The sequence below is a fragment of the Panthera pardus genome, unplaced genomic scaffold (assembly GCF_024362965.1).
Source record: "Panthera pardus isolate Hobbes unplaced genomic scaffold, ASM2436296v1 HiC_scaffold_24, whole genome shotgun sequence".
NCBI classification, from domain to species: Eukaryota; Metazoa; Chordata; class Mammalia; order Carnivora; family Felidae; genus Panthera; species Panthera pardus.
The window spans coordinates 102,270,422-102,297,089 of NW_026526810.1; the positions used below are offsets into that span (position 1 = coordinate 102,270,422).

The following is a 26,668-nucleotide window of genomic DNA, read 5'->3' on the forward strand; positions in this document are numbered from 1 at the left end:
AAAATATATATATATAAATATATATAAATATATATATAAAATATATATATAACATATGTATATTATATATATATATATATATATATATATATATATATATATATATATATATAATAAGGTAACACATGTCAATTAAAAGTAAAAACAGGGGCACCTGGGTGGCTCAGTTGGTTATGCTTTCGACTTCAGCTCAGGTCATGGTCTCATGCTCATGAGTTCTAGCCTCACGTTGGGCTCCGTGCTGACAGCTCGGAGCCTGGAGCCTGCTTGGGATTCTGTGTCTCAGTCTGTCTCTGCCCCTTCCCTGTTCCCACACTGTCTCTTTCTCTCAAATATAAATAAACATTAAAATTTTTTTTAAAAAAGTAAAAATGAAAAAGAAGACAAAGGCCAGGGAAAAACAGACATAAAGAGGGCCTACGTAATTACTACAGTTTGACCTCAAAGTGAGTTCTGTGTTTCTGGACAGCCCAAATGAAATGAAAAAAGGAACATGAGAGAGAAAACAGCAACAAAAATAATAGCACCAAGAAGAATCCAACTTGTTCCTCCAAGGAAGTGGAGTATTTTTTAGCACTAAATTCTTTTTTTTTTTTTTTAACTGTTTTAAGTTTATTCATTTTGAGAAAGAGAGAAATAGAGAGGAAGTGAGAGATCCCAAGCAGGCTCTGCATGGTTAGCATAGAACTGATGCGATGCTTGATTTCGTGAACTGTGAGGTCATGACCTGAACCCAAATCAAGAGTCTGAGGCTTTATCAACAGAGTCACTCAGGCCCCCTGCTCCTAATGCTAAATTCTTAAAAAAAAAAAAAAAAAAAAGGAAGGAAAAAGGAAATTTTAATGGGGGGAGCAGTCTGAAAGTTAAGTTTCCCCAGCTGCATCATTCCAGTTTATTCATTCATTTGTTGACTCTTTTATTTTTATTTTTTATTTTTTAAAAAAGTTACTTTTCTTTTTTCTTTGAGAGAGAGAGAGAGAGACAGAGGGGGAGAGGAGAGAGAGAGAGAGATTGAGAGAGAATCCCAAGCAAGTTCTGCACGGTCAGCACAGAGCCCAACGTGGGGCCCAATCTCATGAACCCGAGAGATCATGACCTGAGCCGAAATCAAGAGCTGGACGCTTAACCAACCGAGCCACCCAGGTGCCCCTTGCTCGTTCCGTTAACCTTTCCTCAAACATTTCTCATGTGCCCGCTATATGCCATTCACAGGGCTAGAGGAGAGATAAACAGTAAACAAGACAGAGTCTCTTCTCCGGGCTCACCATCTAGAATCTGCAGAGGATACAGGGCTACAAGGGATGGGTAGGCTCACCAGTGGATCTTCAGAGGGAAGGGTTTCTCCAGTTAGTTGGCATGTCAGGTTGATGTTTAGGAACCTACGGCCTCTCAATCGATGCCAGGATGCTTGCAGCACACTCCAGCATGAGATGCCAGGAGGGGGCTGATAAGAACTAACTAAGGGAGTCCAGAAGGACTGAGGATATTCCTGGAGTGGGGACCGAGAGAAGTGATCTGTTAGTTACACAGCGACTTCTTTGGAGAAGCAGGCCAATTCCCCTAGAGCCAGTCTATTCAGTGGCAAAGGAACCTAAATACTTGTTTTTTTTTCACTATCTGGAAAGTTTAAGCAATTCTTATAAGCTATGATGATTTTAACAGCTTTTTGAGGGGCGCCTGGGTGGCTCAGTTGGTTAAGCGTCCGACTTCAGCTTAGGTCATGATCTCACAGTCCGGGAGCTCGAGCCCCGCGTTGGGCTCTGTGCTGAAAGCTCAGAGCTTGGAGCCTGCTTCCGATTCTGTGTCTCCCTCTCTCTCTGCCCCTCCCCTGCTCATGCTCTGTCTCTCTCTGTCTCAAAAATAAATAAAAAACATTAAAAAAAAAAAAAACACCCCAAAACAGCTTTTTGAGTGTGTGATGTTTCAGGTGGCCTCTTTTCACGTTAGCGTGCTGGCAATTTATGGGATATTCAGTTTGCGTTTGCCTTGCTGTAGTGGGAGGGAGCTGGGGCAGAGATAAAAACACCCTGCAGGGCCTGGGCTGAGAGAGGGGATGGAGGGGCAGGGAATGGGGACACGGGGAAGAGGCAGAATAAGAATACATTCATGAAGAGTATAATCATTAAAATATATATATTCTCGGGGCGCCTAGGTGGCTCAGTTGGGTGAGTGTTGACTTGATCGAGTCCCATGTCAGAGTCTCTCTCCCTCTCCCTCTCCCTCTCCCTCTCCCTCTCCCTCTCCCTCTCCCTCTCCCTCTCCCTCTCCCTCTCCCTCTCTCTCCCTCTCTCTCTCCCTCTCCCTCTCCCTCTCCCTCCCCCCCTCCCCCCCACCTCTCTCTTTCCCCATCTGCCCTGCCCTACTCTCACTCTCTCCCTAAAATAAAATAAAAAGACCAAAGAATAAAAATATTCTTGAGTGCCAAGAATTCACAGGAAAAGATTTTTCTTGTGAATAATGATAAGCCGATTTATTATGCCCCTCAGTACCTTGTTTTTCTCTTTTTCACTGTTCCACACCCAACAGGAAGCATTGTTAATTCATTGCTTTTCGCCAAGACTCTCCATTGATTTGGGGTCTTGGGGTACTGAGGCTACAGCTGATGTGAACTTCCCAGAGTTTAGAACTGGAATATGGATGTCTTCAAGTGACTTGGCATTGAGAAATGTTTAGAAAATCTCACTTACCGAAAACACATACAGCTTCATTTTCCACAGTAAGTTTTTCTTTTTCACCAATGAAGAACAGTTTGCATTTGTATCTCATTTTGTAATTTTCAACATGTTTTATCTTGTCCTTTTAGAAAGTGTGAGTCGATTTAACTCACTTATTTTTACCCTCTCCCATTCCAGAGAAAGTTGGAAGCAATTTGTAGGAAAACATAGAACTCAATTGGATAATAATAATAATAATAATAATAATAATAATAAAAATAATAAAACTAGAAGAGGGCCTTGCAGTGAAGGAAAAACAAGAGTAGTTGAGTAAAGCAACTTGTTTCCATAAAGTCATTTTGTAGTTGCTAGAGCTGGGCTATCCCAGCCAAAAAAAAGAGAGGGAAACTTTGTTTATAAAAACAACGTGGTCATTAGATGAAAAGAAAAAACGCTCAGGGTCACAGTTTTTCTTGGTCCTGAGACCTGAGAGAATGTTCCACAGTGAGTTCTCAGAAAAGGAACACCGTGTCTTATGCACCGTACTCCTGAACTTCTGTGTAAGAAGTGCAATGGTAGGTTTCTCTGGACTGTTCCCTATGATATCCGGCTGGGTAAGGTTTACGGGATTATACCAGAATGGGTTTTAATAAAAGTGGTTCTCTGAGGGGCTCTAACAATGCAGTGCATGTTCCCAGTTCCTTGAGGCTGGATGGGATCCAAAGACAACATCCAGGAATGGGTGGACTCTGAGGCCTCGCAGGCGGTCCACCGTGACTGTTGTTTCTTGTAATCCAGTGTTTTTCAACAGGCAGCGGAGAACTCGGGTTAGGTTCTTTGGCAAGAACCTGAAAGACTATGAGGTCGCTCAGACAGACTCACTGCCCTCATTTCACAGATGGAGAAACGGGACCTGGGAGAAGCAGATGATTATCCGAGGCTGAGTGGGTCAGTGGCAGAGCCGGGGCTAACGCCAGATTCTTTTGATTCTGAATCCAGGGCTCTTTCAAGTATTTGGTCTCTGTTTTCTAGCTTAAAAAATTTTTTTTTAATGTTTTTATTTATTTTTGAGACAGAGAGAGACAGAGCATGAGCAGGGGAGGGGCAGAGAGAGAGGGAGACACAGAATCCGAAGCAGGCTCCAGGCTCTGAGCTGTCAGCACAGAGCCCGACGCGGGGCTCGAACTCACACACCGCGAGATCGTGACCTGAGCCAAAGTCGGACGCTCAACCTACTGAGCCACCCAGGCGCCCCTCTGTTCTCTAGCTTAAGTAGAATTCGATTAGAATTTTAAAATGTTAAGAATGAATATTGGGGCACCTGGGTGGCTCAGTTGGTTAGGTGGCCGACTTCGGCTCAGGTCATGATCTCGCGGTCCGTGAGTTCGAGCCCCGCGTCGGGCTCTGTGCTGACAGCTCAGAGCCTGGAGCCTGCTTCGGATTCTGTGTCTCCCTCTCTCTCTGCCCCTCCCCTGCTCATGCTCTGTCTCTCTCTGTCTCAAAAATAAATAAAGGTTAAAAAAAAATTTAAAGAATGAATATTAAGAAAAATTTTTTTTAGTGTTTATTTATTTTTGAGAGAGAGAGATTGAGTCAGAGTACGAGTGGGGGAGGGGCAGAGACAGAGGGAGACACAGAATCCGAAGCAGGCTCCAGGCTCTGAGCTGTCAGCACAGAGCCTGACGCGGGGCTCTAACCCACGAACCATGAGATCATGACCTGAGCCGGTCGAACACCTAACTGAGCCGCCCAAGTGCCCCAGGGACGAATATTTTAAACATCGTAATGTAATCCCTACTTAGATGTTAAACTTTGGGGCAAAAGAAGATGCTAACTGTGGAGCTGAAGTCCCACCCTCCATTCATTTGCACTCACTCTGCAGTTGGTGAGTGTCATTCCCAACCATGTTTCTGTTCTTTTACCATATATGTATGTGTGTGTTTAAAATTTACATAAAGTATGTAAATGACTTCGTAGTGTATCAGTCCTTTTGCACTTGCTTCCCGCCCAACCCTCATTATAGTTTTAATATATAGCCATGCTGATACTGGTCAGTCATTCATTTTAGCTGTGGCATAATCTTCCTTGCATGAATCAACCACAGTTTATCCATTCTACTGATGGGGTTCGATTATTTGCACTTTTTTCTGTTACAAATGGTTCTGCCATGAACATTCTTGAATATGTCTCCTTGTGTCTTTGTGCAATTTTTTGTTTTAGATTTAATTAAAGAAATTTTTAACACTTACGTATTTTTGAGAGACAAAGAGAGAGACGTAGTGAGAGTGGTGGAGGGGCAGAAAGGGACGGAGAGAGAATCCAAAGCAGGCTCCATGCTGTCAGCAGAGAGTCTGACACAGGGCTGGAACTCACGAACCACGAGATCATGATTTGAGCCAAAGTCGGACACTTAACCAACTGAGCTACCCAGGCACACCTAGATTTTATTTTTAAGTAATCTCTACATCCAATGTGGGGCTCGAACTCACAACCCCAAGGTCAAGAGTCATGTGCTCAACTGACTGAGCCAGCTCAGTGCCTCTCTGTGCAATTTCAGAGCATTTTCTAGTTGGCAGAAATTGAAGTCACCAACATTTGCTGCTCCTACTTGAGTATCAGTCAGATGCTGAGTCCTCCTGGGTTCTCCCAGGAGGGAGAACCTTGGACCCAAAATGCTGTTTGGGCCAATGCTATTGTGGCCTCCATGATCCTTTACTGCCCTCTAGCTTCTTGTATGTCTCTAGTCAGTTTGTTCAGGTTCTCAACTGTGGACTGTTCCAAGCACCATTCATTTCTCAAGGACCCTACCCCACCCTTGCTGTCCCTGCTCCCAAGCGATGACCTCACTTCTTATTTTCCCTAGAAAATGAGGTCATCTGATCAGAGCTTCCTAAATCCGTCTCTCCCAAACTTCTCAGCATTTCCACCCAGAAGGACAGTGAACATGACTTTGCAAACCACAAATTCTTTATGAAATGAATGAAGGTATAATTTTTTTTTTTAAGCTTCTCAGCCCTAGCATTGGAATTTTGTCTTAATGTAGTCCAATTTATTTTTTCATTTGTTGACTGTGCTTTTGGAATCATGTCGTAGAGGTTATTTCCAAATCCAGCGTCATGAAGCTTTTGCTTTTTGTTTTCTTCTAAGAGTTTTATAGTTTTAGCTTTATGTTTAGGTTTTCTCAGAACTTTTAATGCATTCCTCTCTGTCTTCTGTTGTCCAGTATGGCTATACAAAAGTCTGATGCCGTTCTGATTCTTTTTTCTTGGTGTGCGATCTTTTTTTTTTTTTTTGTCTCTCTGGGAGATTGTTTATTCCAGGTATTCTGAAATTTTCTGATAACATGTTTTGCTGAGAGTCTTTTTAAAAAAAAACTATTTTGGGAGGGGCACTTATTATGCTCTTATATTATGGAAATACTTGTCCTTCAGTTCTGGAAAATCTTCTTGTGTTACTTCTTTGATTATTTCCTTCTCTGTGTTCTCCCTTGGATGTTAGATCCACTGGGATTGTTTTGTTTTTGTTTTTTGTTTTTTTTTTTTTTTTTTTTTTTGGCAGGGGGGATTGGTCTTTTAAGCTTTATATTTCTTTTCCATTTTTCTCTTTTTTGTTTATGGGGGATGTCCTTATTTTATGTTCTAACGTTTTTATTGATCTTTTAAAATTCTTTTTATGTTTATTTATTTATTTATTTATTAAAAAAAATTTTTTTTTCAATGTTTTTTATTTATTTTTGGGACAGAGAGAGACAGAGCATGAACGGGGGAGGGGCAGAGAGAGAGGGAGACACAGAATCGGAAACAGGCTCCAGGCTCCGAGCCATCAGCCCAGAGCCTGACGCGGGGCTCGAACTCACGGACCGCGAGATCGTGACCTGGCTGAAGTCGGAAGCTTAACCAACTGCGCCACCCAGGCACACCTATGTTTATTTATTTTTGAGGGGGGGGGGGAGGAGCAGAGGGAAAGGGAGACACAGAATCCGAAGCAGGGTCCAGATTCTGAGCCATCAGCACAGAGCCCTATGCAGGGCTCGAACTCATGAACCGTGAGATCATGACGTGAGCGGAAGTCGGATGCTTAACTGACTGAGACACCCAGGTGCCCCTTTATTGATCTTTAACAATTTTTTTTTTAACGTTTATTTATTTTTCAGACAGAGAGAGACACAGCATAAACGGGGGAGGGGCAGAGAGAGAGGGAAACACAGAATCGGAAGCAGGCTCCAGGCTCTGAGCCATCAGCCCAAAGCCCGACGCGGGGCTCGAACCCGCGGACCGCGAGATCATGACCTGAGCCAAAGTCAGACGCTTAACCGACTGAGCCACCCAGGCGCCCCATTTTTAAAAAAAATTTTTTTTAACGTTTATTTATGATCTTTTAAAATAGGACATAAACATAGAGCATATTTTTTTCCCCATAATACCCTGTTCCTGTCTTACTATCTTGGCCAGCTCCATCTTCTTGGTTCTGACTTGATGTTCTTTGTTTAGTTTCTCATAGGGCATGAAGCATTTACTTTGGGGAGGGTGGGGGGAAGGAATATGCCTACATTACCTGAACTCAAAATAGAGCAGGAATCTGCCCTTTGGAACTGAAGTCATGATGTCTGATGTACATCTCAAATTTCAAAACCGAAATCCTACTTTCCAAACCTCTTCCACCTGCACCTGTCTCTGCCTCATCCTTCCTGATGCCTAAGCCAAAAATTTTGGTCATTTTTTATTCTTCTCTTTCTCTCACATGTGGTATCAAATCGGTCAGAAGATCCTGTTGGTGCCATCTTCAAAATATATTCGGAATTTGACCACTGATTGCCACTCCTACTCCTGCAGCCCTGGTCCCAGCTAGCATCATCTGGATTACTTTAATAACGTTTTCCTCCAAACATTTTATTATGAAAATCCTCAAGTATAAAACAAAGTTGATGGGGTGCCTGGGTGGCTCATTTCACTGCGAAGTCTATAGTTTTTATGATCCCAAGAGGGAAGATTGCTTTGGTCACTTACAGATTCCAGCCGAATTGTGAATTCATACTGAGCTTCTGTGCACTGGCATCACTGAGGGTGAAATTGACTTTTGTCTTTGGAGGAGATAAAATAAACTGCACTGCTGTTCCAAAGGGCTATGGTTAAAAGATTTAAACATTTGTACCTGCCAAGGTAGTTTTCTTGTATTTTGCTCTTCATTTCAGCATGTGTGTGTGGGTGTGGGTGTTTATAAACAAGAGTAAGTCTGATCTCATAAGGGCTCTCTAAAGTTAATTCTAATAGAATATGACTTTTGTTTGGGTATTTTTTTTGAAGGAGATAGGTGTTTATTGAATACACTGTGAGAGAGCAGTGGGCAGAACAGCAAAGGAGATACTGTCTGCCAGGAGGCAGTGGTGGGGATCTATAGTTAAGGGGGAGCAAGTGAGGGGGTATGGGAATGTATGAAATTTTCATTTTTTGGTACCTGTTTGTAAGTAGCCCGCTGGTCAGCTAGGGCTTATGGATATTTTGAGGTGGGTCACCTAATGGGTCTGTTTGCATTCAGCCTGGTGGTCACTGTGGGACCATTTTACCTTTTTCAGGTTTCTGTTGCTTAAGCCTGTTGCCTAGTGGCAGCTTCTACATTCCCCCCTGTCAGATTGACAATGACAAATCTTTGGTATTTGTGTGGAGGTCTCATCTTCAGTAGATGCTTCATGCTGAACAAGGGGAGTGTCTTGGAATCCTTGTTGAGTCATCATTCATACAAGGATTTGTTGGATTCTAAAAGAGACAAATTTAACAAAGATTAAAAAGAGGGGGCCAATAATTAGGAGTATGATTATTGAGGCCAGGGATCCTAAGGAGGGAAGAAGCCAGGATAGCCATGACCGGGTTTCTTTCCAAGAAAGCTATCCTTGTGTGTCACGGTGCCAGAGGAAAGAAGCCACTCAGATATGTAGGTACATATTTTGCCTATAGATCAAGATGGCGACTGGACGGGATGCCTGAGTGGCTCAGTCAGTCGAGTGTCTGACTCTTGATATCAGCTCAGGTCTTGATCTCAGGGTCATGAGTTCAAGCCCTGCATTTGGCTCTACACTGGACATGAAACCTACATAAATAAATAAGTAAGTAAGTAAATAAAAATAAAAAATAATGAGGTCATGGGGGAGATTGGTGACCTGGTGGTAGCAAAGGCAGGAAACTTTTGTTGGGGGAATTATGATCTTTAGAAAATTTGAGTGTAGGGTAGGAGAGCAGAATTTTAAGGTTAAAATGTACTGATGGAAATTCAAAATAACTACTTCCTAAGTGCAGGCTTTCTAGATCTGTGATAATTGAACATACCAGCTTTCATAACTTTGGAAGTTTTTGTCCTTAAGTTTTTTTACTCTTCATTTTAGTATTGTGATGAGTCCCTCGCTTGTGGTCTGTCTCTCAAAAACAAAACCAAACCAAAGGGAGAATCTTGATAAATTCATTTCACAGATTGTAATAAAGACCATTTATATACTGTAATGTATCTACCACAGGAAGCACTCAATAAATGTTAGTTGTTACTGTAGTTTTTAAGTTGCATGTGCTTTTTTATTGAATTCCAACAACCACCCTGTAAGATACATACTATCATTCCCATTCTGTAGCAGTCAGTGGATGCTACAGTTCAGAGCATTTGAGACTTGGTCAAGGTCAACACGGGCTCTTTTAGGGAAGTGGCTATGTTCACTCAGAATGCTGTTATCGTGGTTGGAGTGGGTGTTTCAGCGGCCCAGTTGGTATTGGTTGGTGAGTGACCCTGCTTTGTTGTGAGCAGCATTCTATCCAGAGAACTGCTGCATATTTGTTTTCCAAAAGTATAGTGACTGGTTAAAATTGATTTCTGGCATTTTGAGGTGGTCATTAGGAAAATGAAGTGCCTGGAAAGAGATAGTGGAGTGCAATTTAAAAGTTACCTGGTCTGATTTTTCCAGAGAAGACATCCAGATGGCCAGCAGACACATAGAAAGATGCTCAACATCCCTCATCATCAGGGAAATGCAAATCAAAACCACAGTGAGGCATCACCTCACACCTGTCAAAATGGCTCGAATCAAAAAGACAAGAAATCACAAGTGTTGGCGAAGATGTGGAGAAAAAGGAACACTTGTGTACTTTTGGTGGGAATGCAAACTGGTGCAGCCACTGTGGAAAACTGTATGGAGCTTCCTCAAAACATTAGAAATAGAAGCACCGTATGACTCAGTAATTCCACTACTGGGTATTTACCTAAAGAAAACAAGAATACTAATTCCAAAAGATACATGCACCCCTATGTGTATTACAGCGTTATTTACAATAGCCAAGATACGGAAGCAACCCAAGTGTCTGTCAGTAGGTGAACGGAGAAAGAAGATGTGTAATGTACATACAGTGGAAAGTTATACAGTGATAAAAAAGATGAAATCTTGCCATTTGAGACAAAATGGATGGACCCTGAGGGTATGATGCCAGGTAAAATAGGTCAGACAGAGAAGGACAAATACCTTATGATTTCACTTGTAGAATCTAAACAGACAAAAAGCAGAAACAGACCTTTAGATGCAGAGACCAAACTGATGGTTGTTTGAGGGGAGGGCTGTGGGAGGCTGCCCAAAATGGGTAAAGGGCCGTGAGAGATACAGGCTTCCAGTTACGGAAAGAATAAGTCACAGGGATGAAAGGTACAGCGTAGGGAGTGTAGTCAACAGTGTTGTAATAGCGTTGCGTGGTGACAGTAGCCACGCTTGTGGTGAGCACAGCATACTGTGTGCACTTGTGGGACCACTGTGTTGTACAACTGAGACTACTGTAATGTTGTGTGTCAACTGTACTTCAGTTAAAAAAGAAATCACCTGGTCTGTGATAGCTTCTGGTTAAGCGGTGATGACAGGAGAGGTGATAGCGGAGTCAGGAAAAGTTAGCAGGAAAAAGTTGAAGAAACTTACTGCATTTGTGTCACCACCTTTCTGCTGGGAGCTTGTAAGCGGATCGCCGCTAATAACGGCCCGTGGCTAGGAATAGCGCTGCAACTCATCTGACAAAGCGACCTCCTTCAGGACTGCTAGGTGGATCGTAAATAATGTGGTGTAGACAAAAACTAGTAAAAAACGATGGGAACAAGTGTGACATTTAAATCACTCTGTTGAAGAGTTACCTGAGTATACTTCCTACGTCCTTCCATGGTAGACTTTCTGATCAGCCTCTGAAGATGAGATAGATGTCCCTTTCCTCGTACGACACAGTAATTTTTCCAGTGCTGTCAGACTGCCAGGACTCATTAGCAAACTATCTAGTAATGAGGAAATAAGAGACCTGTTGTGGTACCAAAAAGGTTTTCAGGAATATTTCTAGAAATTTCTAGAATAACTGTTTTCTAGAAGACAAAGCCAGAAAAGTTTTCTAAAATTTTATTTGTGTCAAGAGAGTATTTTTCTCATTTTGAAGATACAGATATACATGTTTCATAGCAAATCAATTGGAGACTTGACCTTGAACTAAATAATACCTTATTCCCCATTTTGTTGTCATATCATTAAAATAAAAGCAAAAATGTTTCCCTTATTGTAGCAGAAAGATGCATTCACCATTTGAAATTTTAAAAATGCAGATTAGGGGCGCCTGGGTGGCTCAGTCGGTTAAGTGTCCGACTTTGGCTCAGGTCATGATCTCACGGTCCGTGAGTTCGAGCCCCACGTCAGGCTCTGTGCTGACAGCTCAGAGCCTGGAGCCTGCTTCAGATTCTGTGTCTCCCTCTCTCTCTGCCCCTCCTCTATTCATGCTCTGTCTCTCTCTGTCTCAAAAATAAATAAACATTAAAAAAAAATTTTAAAAATGCAGATTAAGCAAAAGGAAGGAAATAAAAATCACCCATAATTCCGTTCATGAGAGATAATCTCCATTCAAATTTTATTTTTGAATTGAAAACATCCTAAGTATAATCAAAGTAAATGCCAAGATTTCTTTAAAAAAGGGAAATTCTCTAGTGTTTGAGGTTTTAGAGACACCAGAAGAATATTAAGATATATTGCCTAGGGGCGCCTGTGTGGCTCAGTCGGTTGAGCTGCTGACTTCAGCTCAGGTCATGATCTCACAGTTTGTGAGTTCAAGCCCCAAATCAGGCTCTGTGCTGACAGCTTGGAGCCTGGGGCCTGCTTCAGATTCTGTGTCTCCCTCTCTCTCTCTGCCGCTCCCCCACTCGTGCTCTCTCTCCCTCAAAAATAAAATAAAAACATGAAAAAAATTTTTCAAAAAATATATCTTGCCTAAGCAAGCCACAGTCATTTCAAAATAGCTATGCCATTTATAGAAGTGTACCTATTAGTTTATCTGAATTTTAAAAACATAATTCCACACCATTCCACTTGATTTTAGAATCTTTACTGCCAGTGCATTGATTTTTTTACCCAGTCTTTGGTTGTGTGCCTGAAGCTGGTCTGTTATTTTCATTCTAATCCCTGGCTTTGTCACATAATTGTGTGTAACTTTTCTTTGAAAAGGAAAGGAGCCCTGGAAAGCCACAAGGAGCCCTTGGGAAGGGCTCTTCTGTGCTGATTCTAGCCGCACAGAGAAGATGGAACACACAATGAGATGGGAGTTGGGCTGGAGACCCTGTGAGTCCTGTGAGCCCACGGCCATGCCCTTCTTACTCTCTCTTAATAGTTGTATTAAGACAATATTTGGGTTAATAATCTACCGCTTTCAACTGAGTCAGTCTTTAAAGTTTGGTTTTACCTTTTTTTTTTTAATGTTCATTTATTTTTGAGAGAGAGAAAGCGTTTGCGTGTACAAGTTGGGGAGAGGCAGAGAGAGGGAGCCACAATCCAAAGCAGGCTCCAGGCTCTGAGCTGTTGGCACAGAGCCCGATGCGGGGCTTGAACCCACGAACTGTGAGATCATAACCTGAGCCAAGCTTGGAGGCTTAACCGACTGAGACACCCAGGCACCCCTGGTTTTACTTTTGGTGGACATATTTTAGAAACTCGAAGACATTTTTCAGTAAATAAAAAAAAGTATCCTGTTAAGTTTATCCTATTAAAAACAGAAACCTCTCAGGCAAATCCAGTTAACCCTTGAACAATATGGGGGTCAGGGGTGCTGATCCCCCCCCCCCCACGCAGTTGAAAATACATGTATATCTTTTGACTTTCCCCAAACTTAACTACTAATCCCCTACTGTTGACTAGAAGCCTTACTGATAACATAACCAGTTGATTAACACATAGTCTGTATGCTATGTTAATATATACTATATTCTCGCAATAAAGTAAGCTAGAGAAAAAGGAAATGTTAAGAAAAATATAAAGAAGAGAAAATGTATTTCCAGTGCTGCACTGTAAACAATCTCTGTGTAAGTGGGCCTGCGCAGTTCAAACCTGTGTCAACTGTACTTGTTTTAAGGTCTAGCCTTTTTTTTTTTTTTTTTAATGAATACAGTTTTTTTTCTTCAACTTTAATATGCGATATAGTGAATCTCACATACCAGTTTAGCACAGGAACACTTGATTCTCTGGTTATCGATTTGTTCTCTGTTCTGTTTTTAGTTTAAATTCTTTCCCCTTCATTTAATACTTTATGGTTGATTGATAGTGAATGACAATGAGTGATTCTCAGGTACATTCTTATTAACTTCAAGGTCTTGTTCAAATAATGTTAATGGGACCATTTGGAGTGAAATGCTGTTTTGTGAAGTGCACTCCTGACGGCCCCATCTGTCTCTAGCTTTGAGTGTGGGATGGGTCTCTTCCTTTGCTTGTACGGTGCCTTCTACATACATTCCTTCGAGGATCTTACTCAATATTATGTTCATTTGTCATCCCCAGGAGATTGAATTCCTTGAGAGCAGGAACTAGCACATATAAACAGTTGCTGAGTAAATGCATGAAAGAAAGAATAAACAAAATATGGCAGTTTCAGCTAGCTCGATGAGACATCAAAATGTTTTGGTAAAGAGCATAGACTGAAGCCAGAACCCCTTGGATTCAAATCTTCGTTCCATCATTTATTAGCTATGTGTCCATAGACAGCTGTATGTGACATTTTTTTTTAAATGTTTATTTATTTTTGAGACAGAGAGAGACAGAGCATGAACGGGGGAGGGTGAGAGAGAGGGAGACACAGGATCTGAAACAGGCTTCAGACTCTGAGCTGTCAGCACAGAGCCCAACACGGGGCTCGAACTCACAGACCGCGAGATCATGACCTGAGCCGAAGTTGGCCGCCCAACTGACTGAGCCAGGCACCCCTTGTTTTGGTTTTTCAAATATGGGGGTAATTAGACTACCCAACCCTTACAGGTGTTACAGATTAAATGAGGCTGTATGTGCAAAGTGCTTAGAACAGTGCCTGTATATGTTAAGTGCTATGTAAGTGTTTGCAACTATTGTTATTAACCCCCCTTAAGAAAATAGTCCTGGCAGGGAATAGTGGATGCCCTTAGGAAATTCATTCTAGAATTCAGTTTTTCTCCTGTCATCATGAAGAAGTGCTTTGTCTTCACTTGGGGTTCAGGAGCCCTCGGGTATGGGAAGGGGTAGTGGTGGTCTTGTTACGTCAAAAGCAGAGAACATTGGTACCTTCGTCAGTTGTCAGGCTGCACGGGCTCACTTGAGCTGGCAAACAGCTTTTCATTTTGGTTAGGAGCATATCGGCGAAGTATTGTAGCACCGTTAACTCAAGCGGTCTCTGATTCATCTTAATGCCGAGGATAAAACAAATTAGCTGTTAATTGACAAGGATAGTTTATTCGGTGCATAAAATCTTTAACAACAGTGATCCGTGAGAGAGATAATAAGGGAATTTTGGATGATAAACAGGACTGGGGAAGATGTAATTGAAAGTTGTTGGGTTTTTGGGGGGGTTTTTTGGGGCAATTTCTAAGATTTTATTAAAATGGGTTTAAGTTTATTTTGAGAGAGAAAAAGAGAGAGTGCCCGCGTGTAAGTGCAGAAGGGAGAAAGTGCAGAGAGAGAATCCCAAGCAGCCTCTGCACTGTCAGTGCAGAACCCACACCTGCCCCCATCTCATGAACCGTGAGATCATGACCTGAGCAGAAATCAAGAGTCAGACCCTTAACCAACTGAGCCACACAGGCGCCCCATTAACATGAGTTTTTAAATATTTTTTAACGTTTATTTATTTTTGAGAGATAGACAAAGAGAGAGACAGAATGTGAGCAGGGGAGGGGCAGAGAGAGAGGAAGTCAGAGTCTGAAGCAGGCTCCAGGCTCGAGCTGTCAGCACAGAGCCCGACGTAGGGGGTCGAACTCATAAACCATGAGATAATAACCCGAGCTGAAATCGGATGTCTAACTGACTGAGCCACCCAGGCGCCCTTAACCTAAGTTTTTAAAAACAAGCATCCACACCAATGTGGGAGTGAGGATGGGAGAAGAGTGGGGGGCAGGGTAGGGCAGAGCAAGACAGGGGGAAGGAATTGTGCTCTATTGATACTAAAGCTCCAGGTTCATCCTACCGTGGATTTCTTATTCCCCAGAGACACGTGGTCCTTAAAAATTGTGTACCACTTCTTCAGGATGATCTTGGTACAATGGGTGCCATTTTGGGCTGTGATCAGCTTCTTAAGGTCCCTGATGGATGTTATCAGTGTATCGGGGACCTTCTTCCCCAGCTGGTCATTGCAAACAACCTCGACCATCCTGTCTGGAGCTGGAAACTCCTGGAACCTGCCAATGCCACAGCCTCCTTGCCCTGGAGCCAAAAGATTTTTGAAGACTGTCTGTTGCATTGACTGATTTTTCAAAATCGAATGATTTTTATTCTTCGTGTAAAGTGATCTGTTGGATATGATTGATTTTATCTAGCTGTTGGCCTCGGGTATATTTATTTTTGGTTGTCTCCTTCCCAATATTTTATTATAAAGAATTTCTAATATACACAAATGGAAAAGGATTTTACAGTGAACATCTTTGATACGCTGAACACATAGATTCTACCACTAATGTTTTGCTCTACTTGCTTGATCAGGTATCTGTGTATTTACCCATTTTTCTATCCATTCCCTAATACATTTTATATTTTTATATATTTGGTTAGGTTTATTTGATAAGGAAGTCATCTGTATGGGAAAAGTCAAGTTTTTAAGCCCCTAAGATGGTAATAGCGGCATATACATACCCGAAGCAATAAAGAATTGCACAGTTAGAATTCCTCTTACTGGCAGGATTCTTTAAGAGTCAGAGTGGGGATAGAGAAAGAAATGTGTGGAAAAGTAACCCTCATCAAAACATTCTTTTTCATATAGTTTATTTTTTAGTTTCACTTTGCAAGCTCAAGCTCAGTTGTTACTGTTTCCAGTAAATGGCAACATTTATGGAGCAGAAGATGAACTAAAACTTTATAGACTTTAATAACTTTATGAAAAACTTTATAAACTTTATAAAAAGTTATAAAGAAGATTCTTGCAGGTTCAAGTTCACAATAAAGTACACACAAGCACCTAAGATGTCCGTTTGTGTCAACTTTCCGTCCCCTAAACAAGTTCCGGAATCTAATTGGGTAGCTTTTCTTTTCCCCACTGGTATAGAATCCACCCTGCTAGCTCTTTGGGAGTCCTGCCAGCAACGCGAATAGGTCACAGGGCAAAATCTTGATTATGATTCAAAAAAAGAAGGCGTAGTCTTCTTTTCCTCATGAACTAAGGAAACACTCACTAGAAAACTGCTTCTTGTGGGAGGGCAGCTTTCGTTTGCTGTTGCTTTCGGGGGGTCATGTCTATTAGAGATGCAGAGTTGCAGAGTCACTAATGAGCATTTATCCCTTTTACTTTTAGTTCACTTCTTTAACTGAGATGGACATGATATAATCTCCAGTGAGTCAAAGGATGGCGTCTAGTCCTGTGCTTCCCACCGAGGATGAACAGGTCTCCTTGGGCATCGATGGTCGCCATATTACACTGCAAGGTAATTACGGTTGGGTGGGGTAACACCCATCGCGACTGTGGAAACCTTACCCTCATCTGGTCCCAAATCCTTCCGCTTTCTGCCTCTCTTCAGTATTTTTCCAATTGTACAACCTTGCAGTACGTGTACATGTCTTTACTGCTACCTCAGCAGTCTAAGAGAGTAAGAAATACCTGGAAGGAATTGGGTATCTTGGTTTCTCACTCTTGAGTGTATGCATTTCATTTGTAGTGAAAATAGTTAACCATGGTTTGCTTGGAATTGTTTGCACTCATTTTGCATCTTTTTTGCATAGCCTCTTTTAAATGTACATCCTTATTTTGTCCAAATAGAAAAGAATAGTAGTAGTATTATAAGTGAATGACCTTTCAATCATATGAATCGTGTGTGCATTTATGCAGACCCAGTACTGACTGTGTTTTTTTTAGTGCTTCTTGTGGAGTCTGGGAATATTTGTTTTGCACTTTGAAAATTCATTAGACTTTTCACCCTTGTTGATAAAACAAATCTTGGAGCTGAGTAAAGTTAGCTAGTGTAAAAGAAATAAAGCTATGGTAAGCCTTTGAAAATATTTATGAGACTATGTTATTTTAAAGTAATCTTTAAGATTATGTAGGGTATTATACAAGATTCTTCGAATGTTACTTAGAAGCCATAGATTTTGAGTCATTTTATTTTGTGCTTTATTTTTTATTTTTTTTAAAAAAATGTTTAATGTTTATTCATTTTTGAGAGAGAGACAGAGTGAGCGGACGAAGGGCAGAGAGAGAGGGGGACACAGAATCTGAAGCAGGCTCCAAGCTCTGAGCTGTCAGCACAGAGCACAATGCGTGGCTTGAACTCACAGACTGCGAAATCATGACCTGAGCTGAAGTTGGATGCTTAATTGACTGAGCCACCCGGGCCCCCTGTACTTTATTTTTTATTGAGGTATAATTGACCTACAACATCTTATTAGTTTCAGGTGTACAACATAATGATTTGATATTTGTGTGTACTGTGAAATCATCACCACAGTAAGTTTGGTTAATGTCATCATATATAATTACAGATTTTTTTTTTCTTATCATGAGAACTGTTTAGATTTGCTCTCTTAGCAATTTTCTTTCCTTTTCTATTTTAATGTTTTTATTTTTGAGAGAGAGAGAGAGAGAGAGAGAGAGCGAGTGAGCATGAGCAGGGGAGGGGCAGAGAGAGAGAGAGGGAGACACAGAATCTGAAGCAGGCTCCACGCTCTGAGCTGTCAGCACAGAGCCCGATGTGCGGCTTGAATCCATGAACCGCAAGATCATGACCTGAGCCGAAGTCAGATGCCCAACTGACTGAGCCACCCAGGCACCCCTCTCTTAGCGATTTTCAAATATGCTATACGGTATTATTAACTGTAGCTGCTATGCTGTACATTACTTCTATTTGAGTCATTCATGACTCCCCAAATGACTTTCTGATATTTTATTTTTAATTAGAAAAACATGATTTGAATGATTAGCTTCTTGATTTTGGGGGTCAGATGCCTATTGCACTAGACTGTGCCTATATGTATCAGGCTTTTAAAAATAACTGTAATGTAATTTGCGTTGGCTAAGAAACATAATATGTTGAGGTAGTACTTGAAGTAAGAACTGTAAAGGTTTTCAGTAAGTATATTTTTTATAGTGTCATACAATATTCATAAGTAGCTGGAATAAGTGTTGGGGGGGCTGGGTAAATAGATGATGGGGATTAAAGATCGTACTTGTGATGAGCACTGGGTGATGTACAGAACTATTGAACCAATATATGACACAGTATGTTAACTACGCTGGAATTTTAAGTTAAACTAAATAAAAAAAATTTCATTCAACTGGAAAAAAAAAAAAAAAGCCCTGATGTTCTTGTTTTTCTCTGAAGTTTTGGTGGCACGTGAGTAGGAGCTCATGTAGCCTGAAACATATCAGGAAGAGAGTACATCACTAAATAGTAACATAAATCTAATTTCTGTTTCTAGCTCTGGCACTTGCTAGTTCTTTGAACTTGGACCAAAGGCGTTATCTTTTTTGAATCTCAGTTTCCTCACACTTAAGATACGGATGGTGATGCCTGTGTTGCTTCTGTGTTTTGAAAGTGAACAATGATACATAATGCATTCAAAGGGCTTAGCTCAGTACCTGACACAGAGTATGAGTTTAATAAAGGCATTGTAACTTCTTTTCACTTTTTATTTATTTTTTATTTTTAAAGTTTATTTATTTCTTTTGAGGGGCGCCTGGGTGGCTCAATCGGTTAAGCGGCCGACTTCGGCTCAGGTCATGATCTCACGGTCCGTGAGTTCGAGCCTCGCGTCGGACTCTGTGCTGACAGCTCAGAGCCTGGAGCCTGGTTCAGATTCTGTGTCTCCCTCTCTCTCTCTGACCCACCCCTGTTCATGCTCTGTCTCTCTCTGTCTCAAAAATCAATAAACGTTAAAAAAAAAAAAAAGTTTATTTATTTATTTTGAGAGAGAGAGAGGCAGAGAAAGGGAGAGAGAATCCCAAGCAGGCTCCTACTGTCAGTGCAGCGCCTGACATGGGACTTGAACTCACGAACTGTGAGATCATGCCCTGAGCTGAGATCGAGAGTTGGATGCTTGACCGACTGAGCCCCCCAGGTGCCCCTGTAACTTCTTTTTATAGATTTACAGTCAAAATCTTTGTCCCCAAAGACTTCTTGTCTATGAGCACACAGCTAGAGTAGAAACTGCTTATTATATAGAAAAAAATTATAAACCAGAGTCTGGTTTTTACTGGTTTTTGGTTTTGTTTTGACATTTTTCTATTCAGTGGCTTCCCATCACATGTGGGATAGTCTAGACCTCTTGGTGTGGCTCACAGGCTCTTCCGGTCTGGTGCTCTTTTCTCTCTGCCCCCGTCTCCCATTTCACCCCCATAAGCACCCTGTGTTCCGGCTGTATGGCTGCCTGAGGGTCCGTACTCCCCCTGCCTGTGTGCTTTTGTGCAGGCTGTCCTGCTGTAACCCCCCTCTCCTCTTCCTGCTGGAAGCGATCCAGCTCACCTATCCCTCGTGGATCCCTCATCCATCCCCAAATCAGCTGGACTCGGCCTCCATGGATCCCTCATCCATCCCCAAATCAGCTGGACTCAGCCTCCTCCTTAGCCGTGCTCTCTCTTTGGCTGAGATTCACACTTCCTCCTCTGTTCTCCCGCAGTACTTATTTTAGCACTGATAGTATTATAATGATTATATCTCATAATGTTTTCTTCCCCACTGCAGTGCGTTCTAAGACTTCTATATCATAGGCTGTAGCATGCACAGCACTCTTGTGCACATTCAGTCCTCACAACCACGTTGTGAGGTAGATGTTTTTATCTTCAAGGTACAGAGAGGATCGCTGTGGCTCAGGGAGATCGAATTACTTTCCCAGAGTCACACAGTGAGAGGCAGAGCTGGGCCTTGACCTGGAGGATTGTTTTCTTTCTACTGCACCACACACCCCCTTGCATGTCAACACGTGTAGACATCTTTGAAGGAAGGAATTTCCCTAACATTCTCTTTGGAAAATCTACTTAAATCTTAACCTTATTCTAGTTAATCCATAGTAAACTTACACATCCAGAATATGGATGGGCATCTTCAAGTAACATTAATGATCTCAGGTTCTCAAATAGCTCAAAATAATTAGCAAGTTACTAAGAATTGAGTGGTTTCTCATAGCATGTTTTGAATTATACTAGGCTAATAAAGTCTGCTTTACAATAAGAGATAAATACGGGCTGTTTGGCAATGGCAATGTAATATACATGCACTGCCAGTGTGAATGATTTTTCTTTATGATCCATTTAGGGGAACGTAGTACTAGATGCATTGCTCTGTAGGGGGAGAGGAGGAAAGCCAATACTATAATGTAATCAGATTTATACTGGGCAAGGGATGCTCACATTAACGAGGTACACTCAGGGATATCAACCAAGAGGTTCCTGTGACTGTAGAATGAAAGCTTAACTGTGACATGAATACATTTCTCACGGTTAAGTTGTACATTATTATTAGTAGGTTTATAGTTCTCCTGGCTGAAGTTCTTTGAGTTGAAAGAAAGAAAGAAACAAAGAAAGAAAGAGGGGGAAAGGAAGGAAGGAAGGGTGAAGGGAGAAAAGAAGAGAGGGAGGGAGGGAAGAAGGAACTTTTATGTATTTCTTTTTTTTTTATTCTTTTTTTTGGGTAATTTTTGTAATTCTATTTTTTTAATTTACATCTAAATTCGTTAGCATATACTGCAACAATGATTTCAGGAGTAGATTCCTTAATGCCCCTTACCCATTTAGCCCATCCCCCCTCCCACAACCCTTCCAGTAACCCTCTGTTTGCTCTCCATATTTAAGAGTCTCTTCTGTTTTGTCCCCCTCCCTGTTTTTATATTATTTTTGCTTCCCTTCCCTTGTGTTCATCTGTTCTGTGTCTTAAAGTCCTCATATGAGTGAAGTCATATGATATTTGTCTTTCTCTGACTAATTTCGCTTAGCATACTACCCTCTAGTTCCATCCACATAGTTGCAAACGGCAAGATTTCATTCTTTTTGATTGTTGAGTAATACTCCATTGTATATATATTCCACATCTTCTTTATCCATTCATCCATCAATGGACATTTGGGCTCTTTCCATACTTTGGCTATTGTTGATAGTGCTGCTATAAACATTGGGGCTTTTATATATTTCTAAAGATAACTTTGGTTTCAAAGCAGAATTATTAGCTATTTAGACAAAAAATCAACAGATGATTTTATGTACCTTAGTTAACTATGACTGAATGGCAAGCTGTTGACAACAGTCTTAAAAGTATTTGGCTTTGTACATTATGTTATCAGACTTGTATTTCACAAAATTCATGTGTGCGTAATGATCCTTGGAGTAATATGAGAAAAGAGATTTTATGTAATATGAGAAGCTCAGGGTCACTGCTCATAAGGAAGGTTTTTTCTTCTAATTTCAGAACATTTTTTAGAGACAGAGACCTACTTACAATGCCTGTTTTACTTTAGCCAAATGTATCTCAGATGAGACAATTATACCCTGACTTAGAGTAATCGGCTTGAGAAAAAATTAAGTAAGATGTCTGTGTTGAAATGTAGTAACTCACTGTAGATAGGCTATGAAAACATATTTCCCACGTGTGCAGGGCCTGCAATGAATCAGGCCCAGGAAATGAGGCAGTGCTTTGCTGAAATTCATAGAGCAGGACAACAAACAAGCAACTTCATCTTTCTTTTTGTTCATCTTTCGTGTGATGTTTGAGTAAATGTCCTTATGAAGGCCCTTTTTGTAGGGAGATATTTATGTTCTCTTAGTCTAATGAGGAGCATGATGTTGAAATGGATTGTTGAGAAGGGAAAGAAATGCCGTTTGTGAATGTGAATTTGAGCAGATTAATGTAAAATGGAATTTATTTTAGGCTAGTGCATTTTGTACTACGTTGGGCGGTCCACATTTTAAATAAAATGATATGTGAAAGTTCAGGCTACGAAAATAATAAATAAACAGCTATCTTTAAAAATTATTTGCTTTACCAAGATGTCTGTTACAGAATTTCTTTAAATCTTTCCACTGGTTTTCTTATCTGGCAAAATAACAGGTGCTTCCTTTCCTTTTATCCTAAGAAAATACTAAATATATATTTGTATGAAATACCACCTGTGCCAAGCTCTTCAGGTGGGAAAGGTGTGTTTGGGGAATAAATCTTTGGAGTACTGGATAGATATGATTATGGAAGCAATAAGGGGTAAGTTGGATGAGTGTCACAGAATTTTCAAGTTGGAAGGGACTTTCTTTGTTCTTCATTTAATTTAAGACCAAAGTAGGAATTTCTTTAGTAGTATTTCTGAGATTGAGATCCCTAAGGGGGCTGAATTCAAACCCAAGAAGTTTGGGGATTTTGCCTTTAGGCTGTGAGTGGCTATTGAGTCTTGAGGGTGAGAGTACATGGCTGGAGGTCAAAGTGTACTTTAGGAGAGCAATCTGGCTTGGGGTGTAGGAAGACTTGAAAGGGGCCAGAAAGTGGAGCTGGGGAAACCAGTTAGAAAGGTTTGCAATTAGCTGGGTGTTGGGTAATGTTTGCCTGGATTAGAATTAAACAGTGAATATGAAAGTATGGGACAGGTGTGAACACCATCGAGGTGAAACGCACAGCAGGGTTCTGAAACTACTGAATCTGGATAATAATAGAGCGGCTCCAAGGTCTAGAAGCTGAGCTGATTGGGGTAATAGTGGTAGCAGCTATAATGTCCGCGTTATTAACTCTCTTTTTATTTAGTGTGTTTTCATTAAGTATTTAATAGCAACAGATAATAAGGCCGTATATCGATGTACTTACAGTAAATTGTAGATATAATATGCTGTTCACAAAGAAACTCTTCTCTTGAGAACTTCATGGCACGGAAAGTACAGCACAGGTAGAAGGCCCATTTAAAAGTCAAATTAATCATGAGTGAATTGCGAGCCTACGATGACTCACCTCGTGATATTTTAAGCAGCAGCTATGGTAATCTTCAACTATTTTGGATATGTTCTTTATATATTTCAGATTTCAGTTATTTCTTTATAACACGTGAATATAATTTGTGGACCATAAGAGGGCGTGATAAATTTCTGTAACAAGAGCAAATTACTTTGCTTTTGAAAAAAACATAGGCCAATGCTTTAGGAAAATGGCATTTGAATACAGAATGTTATCGTTAATTAGACAAAGAACTAGGAAGGAGTGTGTGTTCTATTACCTTTGCCACCACACGAGGAGTTAACTTTCACGCAGTCCTGCCAAAATGCTGGTGAATTGTTAACCATCTGTGCGAAGCCGTGTAAAACCATGTTCAGCCCAGTTACTGTGTCATTTCAAACAATGCTCACACGTTTTATTTAGTGTTATCTTCTAGATGATGTCTTTTAAAAGATTAAAAAATCCTCTATGCCTTCTGGATAGACATTACTTGGTGGAGGGCTTGATAGGGAAACACGGGTCCCTGTAGTTAGGCTGTTACAACATCGAACTTTATTATTTACTGAGTATCCATCCAACGGAGGCTTTCATTTTATGGGATCTTTTAGACATTATTCATGTTCAGTGGGTTAGATGACAAGCATAGTGATGTGATGTAATGTTTACTTTTATTCATCTGTTCAGTAAACACTGAGTGCTGACCACGTGTAGCAGGCTTGTTGTTACGGGGACAAAGGTTGAATAGATTGAGCGCCTTGAAGAAGCATGTGGTGCACTGTGCTTCTCCTTGCTGGTATCATGTGAAAGAAAGCGACCTGGGATGCAGATTTCATCCTTCGCATGAAATGAGTTGAAGTCCTTAACTACACAGGGGCCTGCTCCTGATTTGGGTGTCCAACCGAAAATCCAACCACAATATGACTGAATATGCTGTCTCGAGTATCTCTTCCCATTTCAGTTGTAGGGAGGTGAAGAATGAGAGTGTGTTCTCTAGAATATTATTTGCAAAGTGAGTTATCTGTTCCGTTTGACTGTAAAAATCAAATATTTTGGTAGGAACTTCCCTGGAGTCAGGTGTCTCCTTGCTGAACCTCTTGTAATTTTTTTTTTAATGTTTGTTTGTTTATTTTTGAGAGAGAGCATGAGCATGAGGGGGAGAGGCAGAGAGAATCCCAAGCAAGCTCTGTGCTGACAGCACAGCCCCAAATTGGGGCTCAATCCCACGCACCATGAGATCATGACCTGAGCCGAAACCAAGAGTCGGATGCTCAACCCATTGAGCCACCCAACCGCCTTTCTTGTGATTTTTTTTTTTTTTAATCCTTGAGTTCCCTCTCATCCTTGGGCATTGCCTGCTTTAATGAGCCTTCTGAGTTCCTCCAAGTGTGTGTTAGGTGCTCTGCGTAGGGTGCTCTTGGCATCTTTATGGCCAAACGATGTTTCTGACATATTTTAGGCGCTCAGTAAACAACTGTTTGAGTTGGTCATGAACGAATGAATGAGTGGTCATTTCCAATATAAAAAAACACATGAAGTACCCTGAATTAGAAGAATTGCTCAGTGTTCAGGGAAATCAGCCAGAGAGGATGGAAATAATAGCTCTCTCTAGAGGGAGGCGTGTATATGGTGTTTGCAGGCTCCATAGTGTTTTAGTATTGTGTTTCTAGAGAAATTCTGCTTACTTTATGATGGTGAGTGAATGAAACCATGTAAAGTCTGAGAAAGAGGAATGAGATTACTAAAAAAGCTTCTGAATGGGATTTCTACCCTTTTATAGCCAAGTCCCCAGTGTGGAATTTTGATGGAAATGGTGAATGAAGAGTAAGAAAAGTACACGCATTATCCGGCAGTAACTCTGTTTCTCTGACAAATTCAGACCGCTTAGTTATTAGGAATAAAAGCAAATCATCTCTGGGGTCTTTTTTTTTTTTTTTTTTTTTTTAGCAATTAGGTGTGGTTACACCCAGAGAAAATAATTAAATTATGGTTCTTCACTCGATATTAATGCTATTATACTTGTCCCAACACAAAAGTTTCTAGGAAGTTCCTGATATCATAGTAGCTGATGATCTCTTTTGCTCTATTTTCTTGGAAGATTATTAGTTTGATATTGTAAGGCTTTATAATCTTAAAATATTCCAATTAAGTGGAAAATAAAACAGCTCTGCAAGCAGTGGTATTTGCACTATATAGTCTAAGACAGAAAAATAATTTTTTCCCTTGGATTGTGTATGTACAGTTTTGGCTTCTGGGAACTTTGGTTTTGTTTTTGCCAGGAGTGTGGGGATAAGCTTACTTTATTCTGGGTCAGTTACATTTTGAAAACTAGGGCAAGATAAATCCAGGGTCATTTAGAGTCCTGTTAAAGTAGGTTAACAAAGATCTCATTCATTCCTTATAGAAATCAGAATCCTTTTTAATTAGCCCCTTGGGAGATACAAGATTTTACTGAGCTTTTGTGTATGTGTATGTGTCGGGAGGGAGGGAGTGTAATTATTCAGAGCTCGAAGTAGTATATCAGGAAAAATAAAACTCAAAATAATTTCCCCTTGAAAATGGGGAAGTAAGAAGTCAGTATAAGAGATTAATTTATAACCATTTGGTGGGTTTAGTGTGTGGTTTTACCCTCTAAAAATTAGAGGTTATTCTAAATGTGCCTCTTCAAGAGATTACTTCCCTCGTCTGATTTCAGTGTTGGTGATTACAATTTCTGTGATGGCTGTGTTTTTCTAAAACATTCACGGAAATTTTGGTAGAAGGTAACTGTGTTTGTTGTTCTCAATATGTATGAGAACTGAAGATTACTACCACCAGGTATTTTTAGAATCAGTTAAAAATAGTAGATAGAAGGATATGAATGATTTATCAGAGAAATGAAATGTTCAACGTTCTAAATGTGTATATTTTTGGAAGAGAGACGTGAGATTCTGGGTAAATACTCTCTCCTGGTCATTGACTGTGCGGTGATGCGTGCTGAGTGAGCATAGAGAGAAGATGGCGGCAGAATGGCCACACACGCTTGCTCTCTGCCTTCCGGGGCGGGGCAGCACTCACTGGTCATGCCTTGGTCTTTTCTGTCTTTACTGCACAGGGTGTACCAATTGCATCAACAGCTAAATATTATAAGATGAAGGGTACTTGGCTCAAATCAGAACACAGTCTTTATCAAGTCTGAGTCATATTTAAGATCATTCCCGAACATTGGTATTGTTGGCCCTGTCTTCAGTTACGTAGGATTATTATATAGTGGGAACGAGTTCTGCTGGGTGTCCCTGTCTGCCTCCGTCTGAACGTCTACTCGGCAGAACTTCTGGTGTGGTTTGATGTCTTCAAAACAAAATGTTTCAAAAGTATAGGTGAATTCACACTTAGCACTTTATCACACAGTTAGGTTTTTATGAGTACAGGCAAATCTGTTCACTGACATGTTCATGCAGCATGTTTCCTGACACGCTACTCTGTTGCAAGCACTATTTTGGGTTAAGAGAAGACTGAGGTGAACAACTCCAATGAGCTTCATATGCGCACAGTGCTTGTATTTCAGTTAGAGAGACAAAGAGTAAATAATGAAAAATAGCAACACATGGTAGGTGCTATGGAGAGGATTAAAAATGGGTTTATGTGATGACTTCCTGGTGAAA

General features: G+C 40.8%; 1 protein-coding gene, 1 non-coding gene and 1 pseudogene across 12 annotated transcripts in view; 1 reads left to right on the forward strand and 2 right to left on the reverse strand.

Annotated features, from left to right (window-relative positions):
- The window catches only part of SYNE2 (spectrin repeat containing nuclear envelope protein 2), a 339,505-nt gene that overhangs the window by 38,718 nt on the left and 274,119 nt on the right, over window positions 1-26,668 (forward strand). For all 11 annotated transcript variants that reach the window (XM_053889485.1, XM_053889486.1, XM_053889482.1 and 8 more), the window contains exon 2: window positions 16,433-16,562. In XM_053889485.1, the coding sequence (XP_053745460.1) occupies window positions 16,484-16,562 (79 nt within the window). In that variant the 5' untranslated portion in view covers window positions 16,433-16,483. The remainder of the gene's footprint in view (window positions 1-16,432; window positions 16,563-26,668) is intronic.
- On the reverse strand, window positions 6,901-6,985 carry TRNAQ-UUG (transfer RNA glutamine (anticodon UUG)). Its single transcript has one exon. It is a non-coding gene; the product is annotated as a tRNA-Gln (tRNA).
- LOC109268342 (ubiquitin-like protein 5) lies at window positions 15,084-15,298 on the reverse strand (annotated as a pseudogene).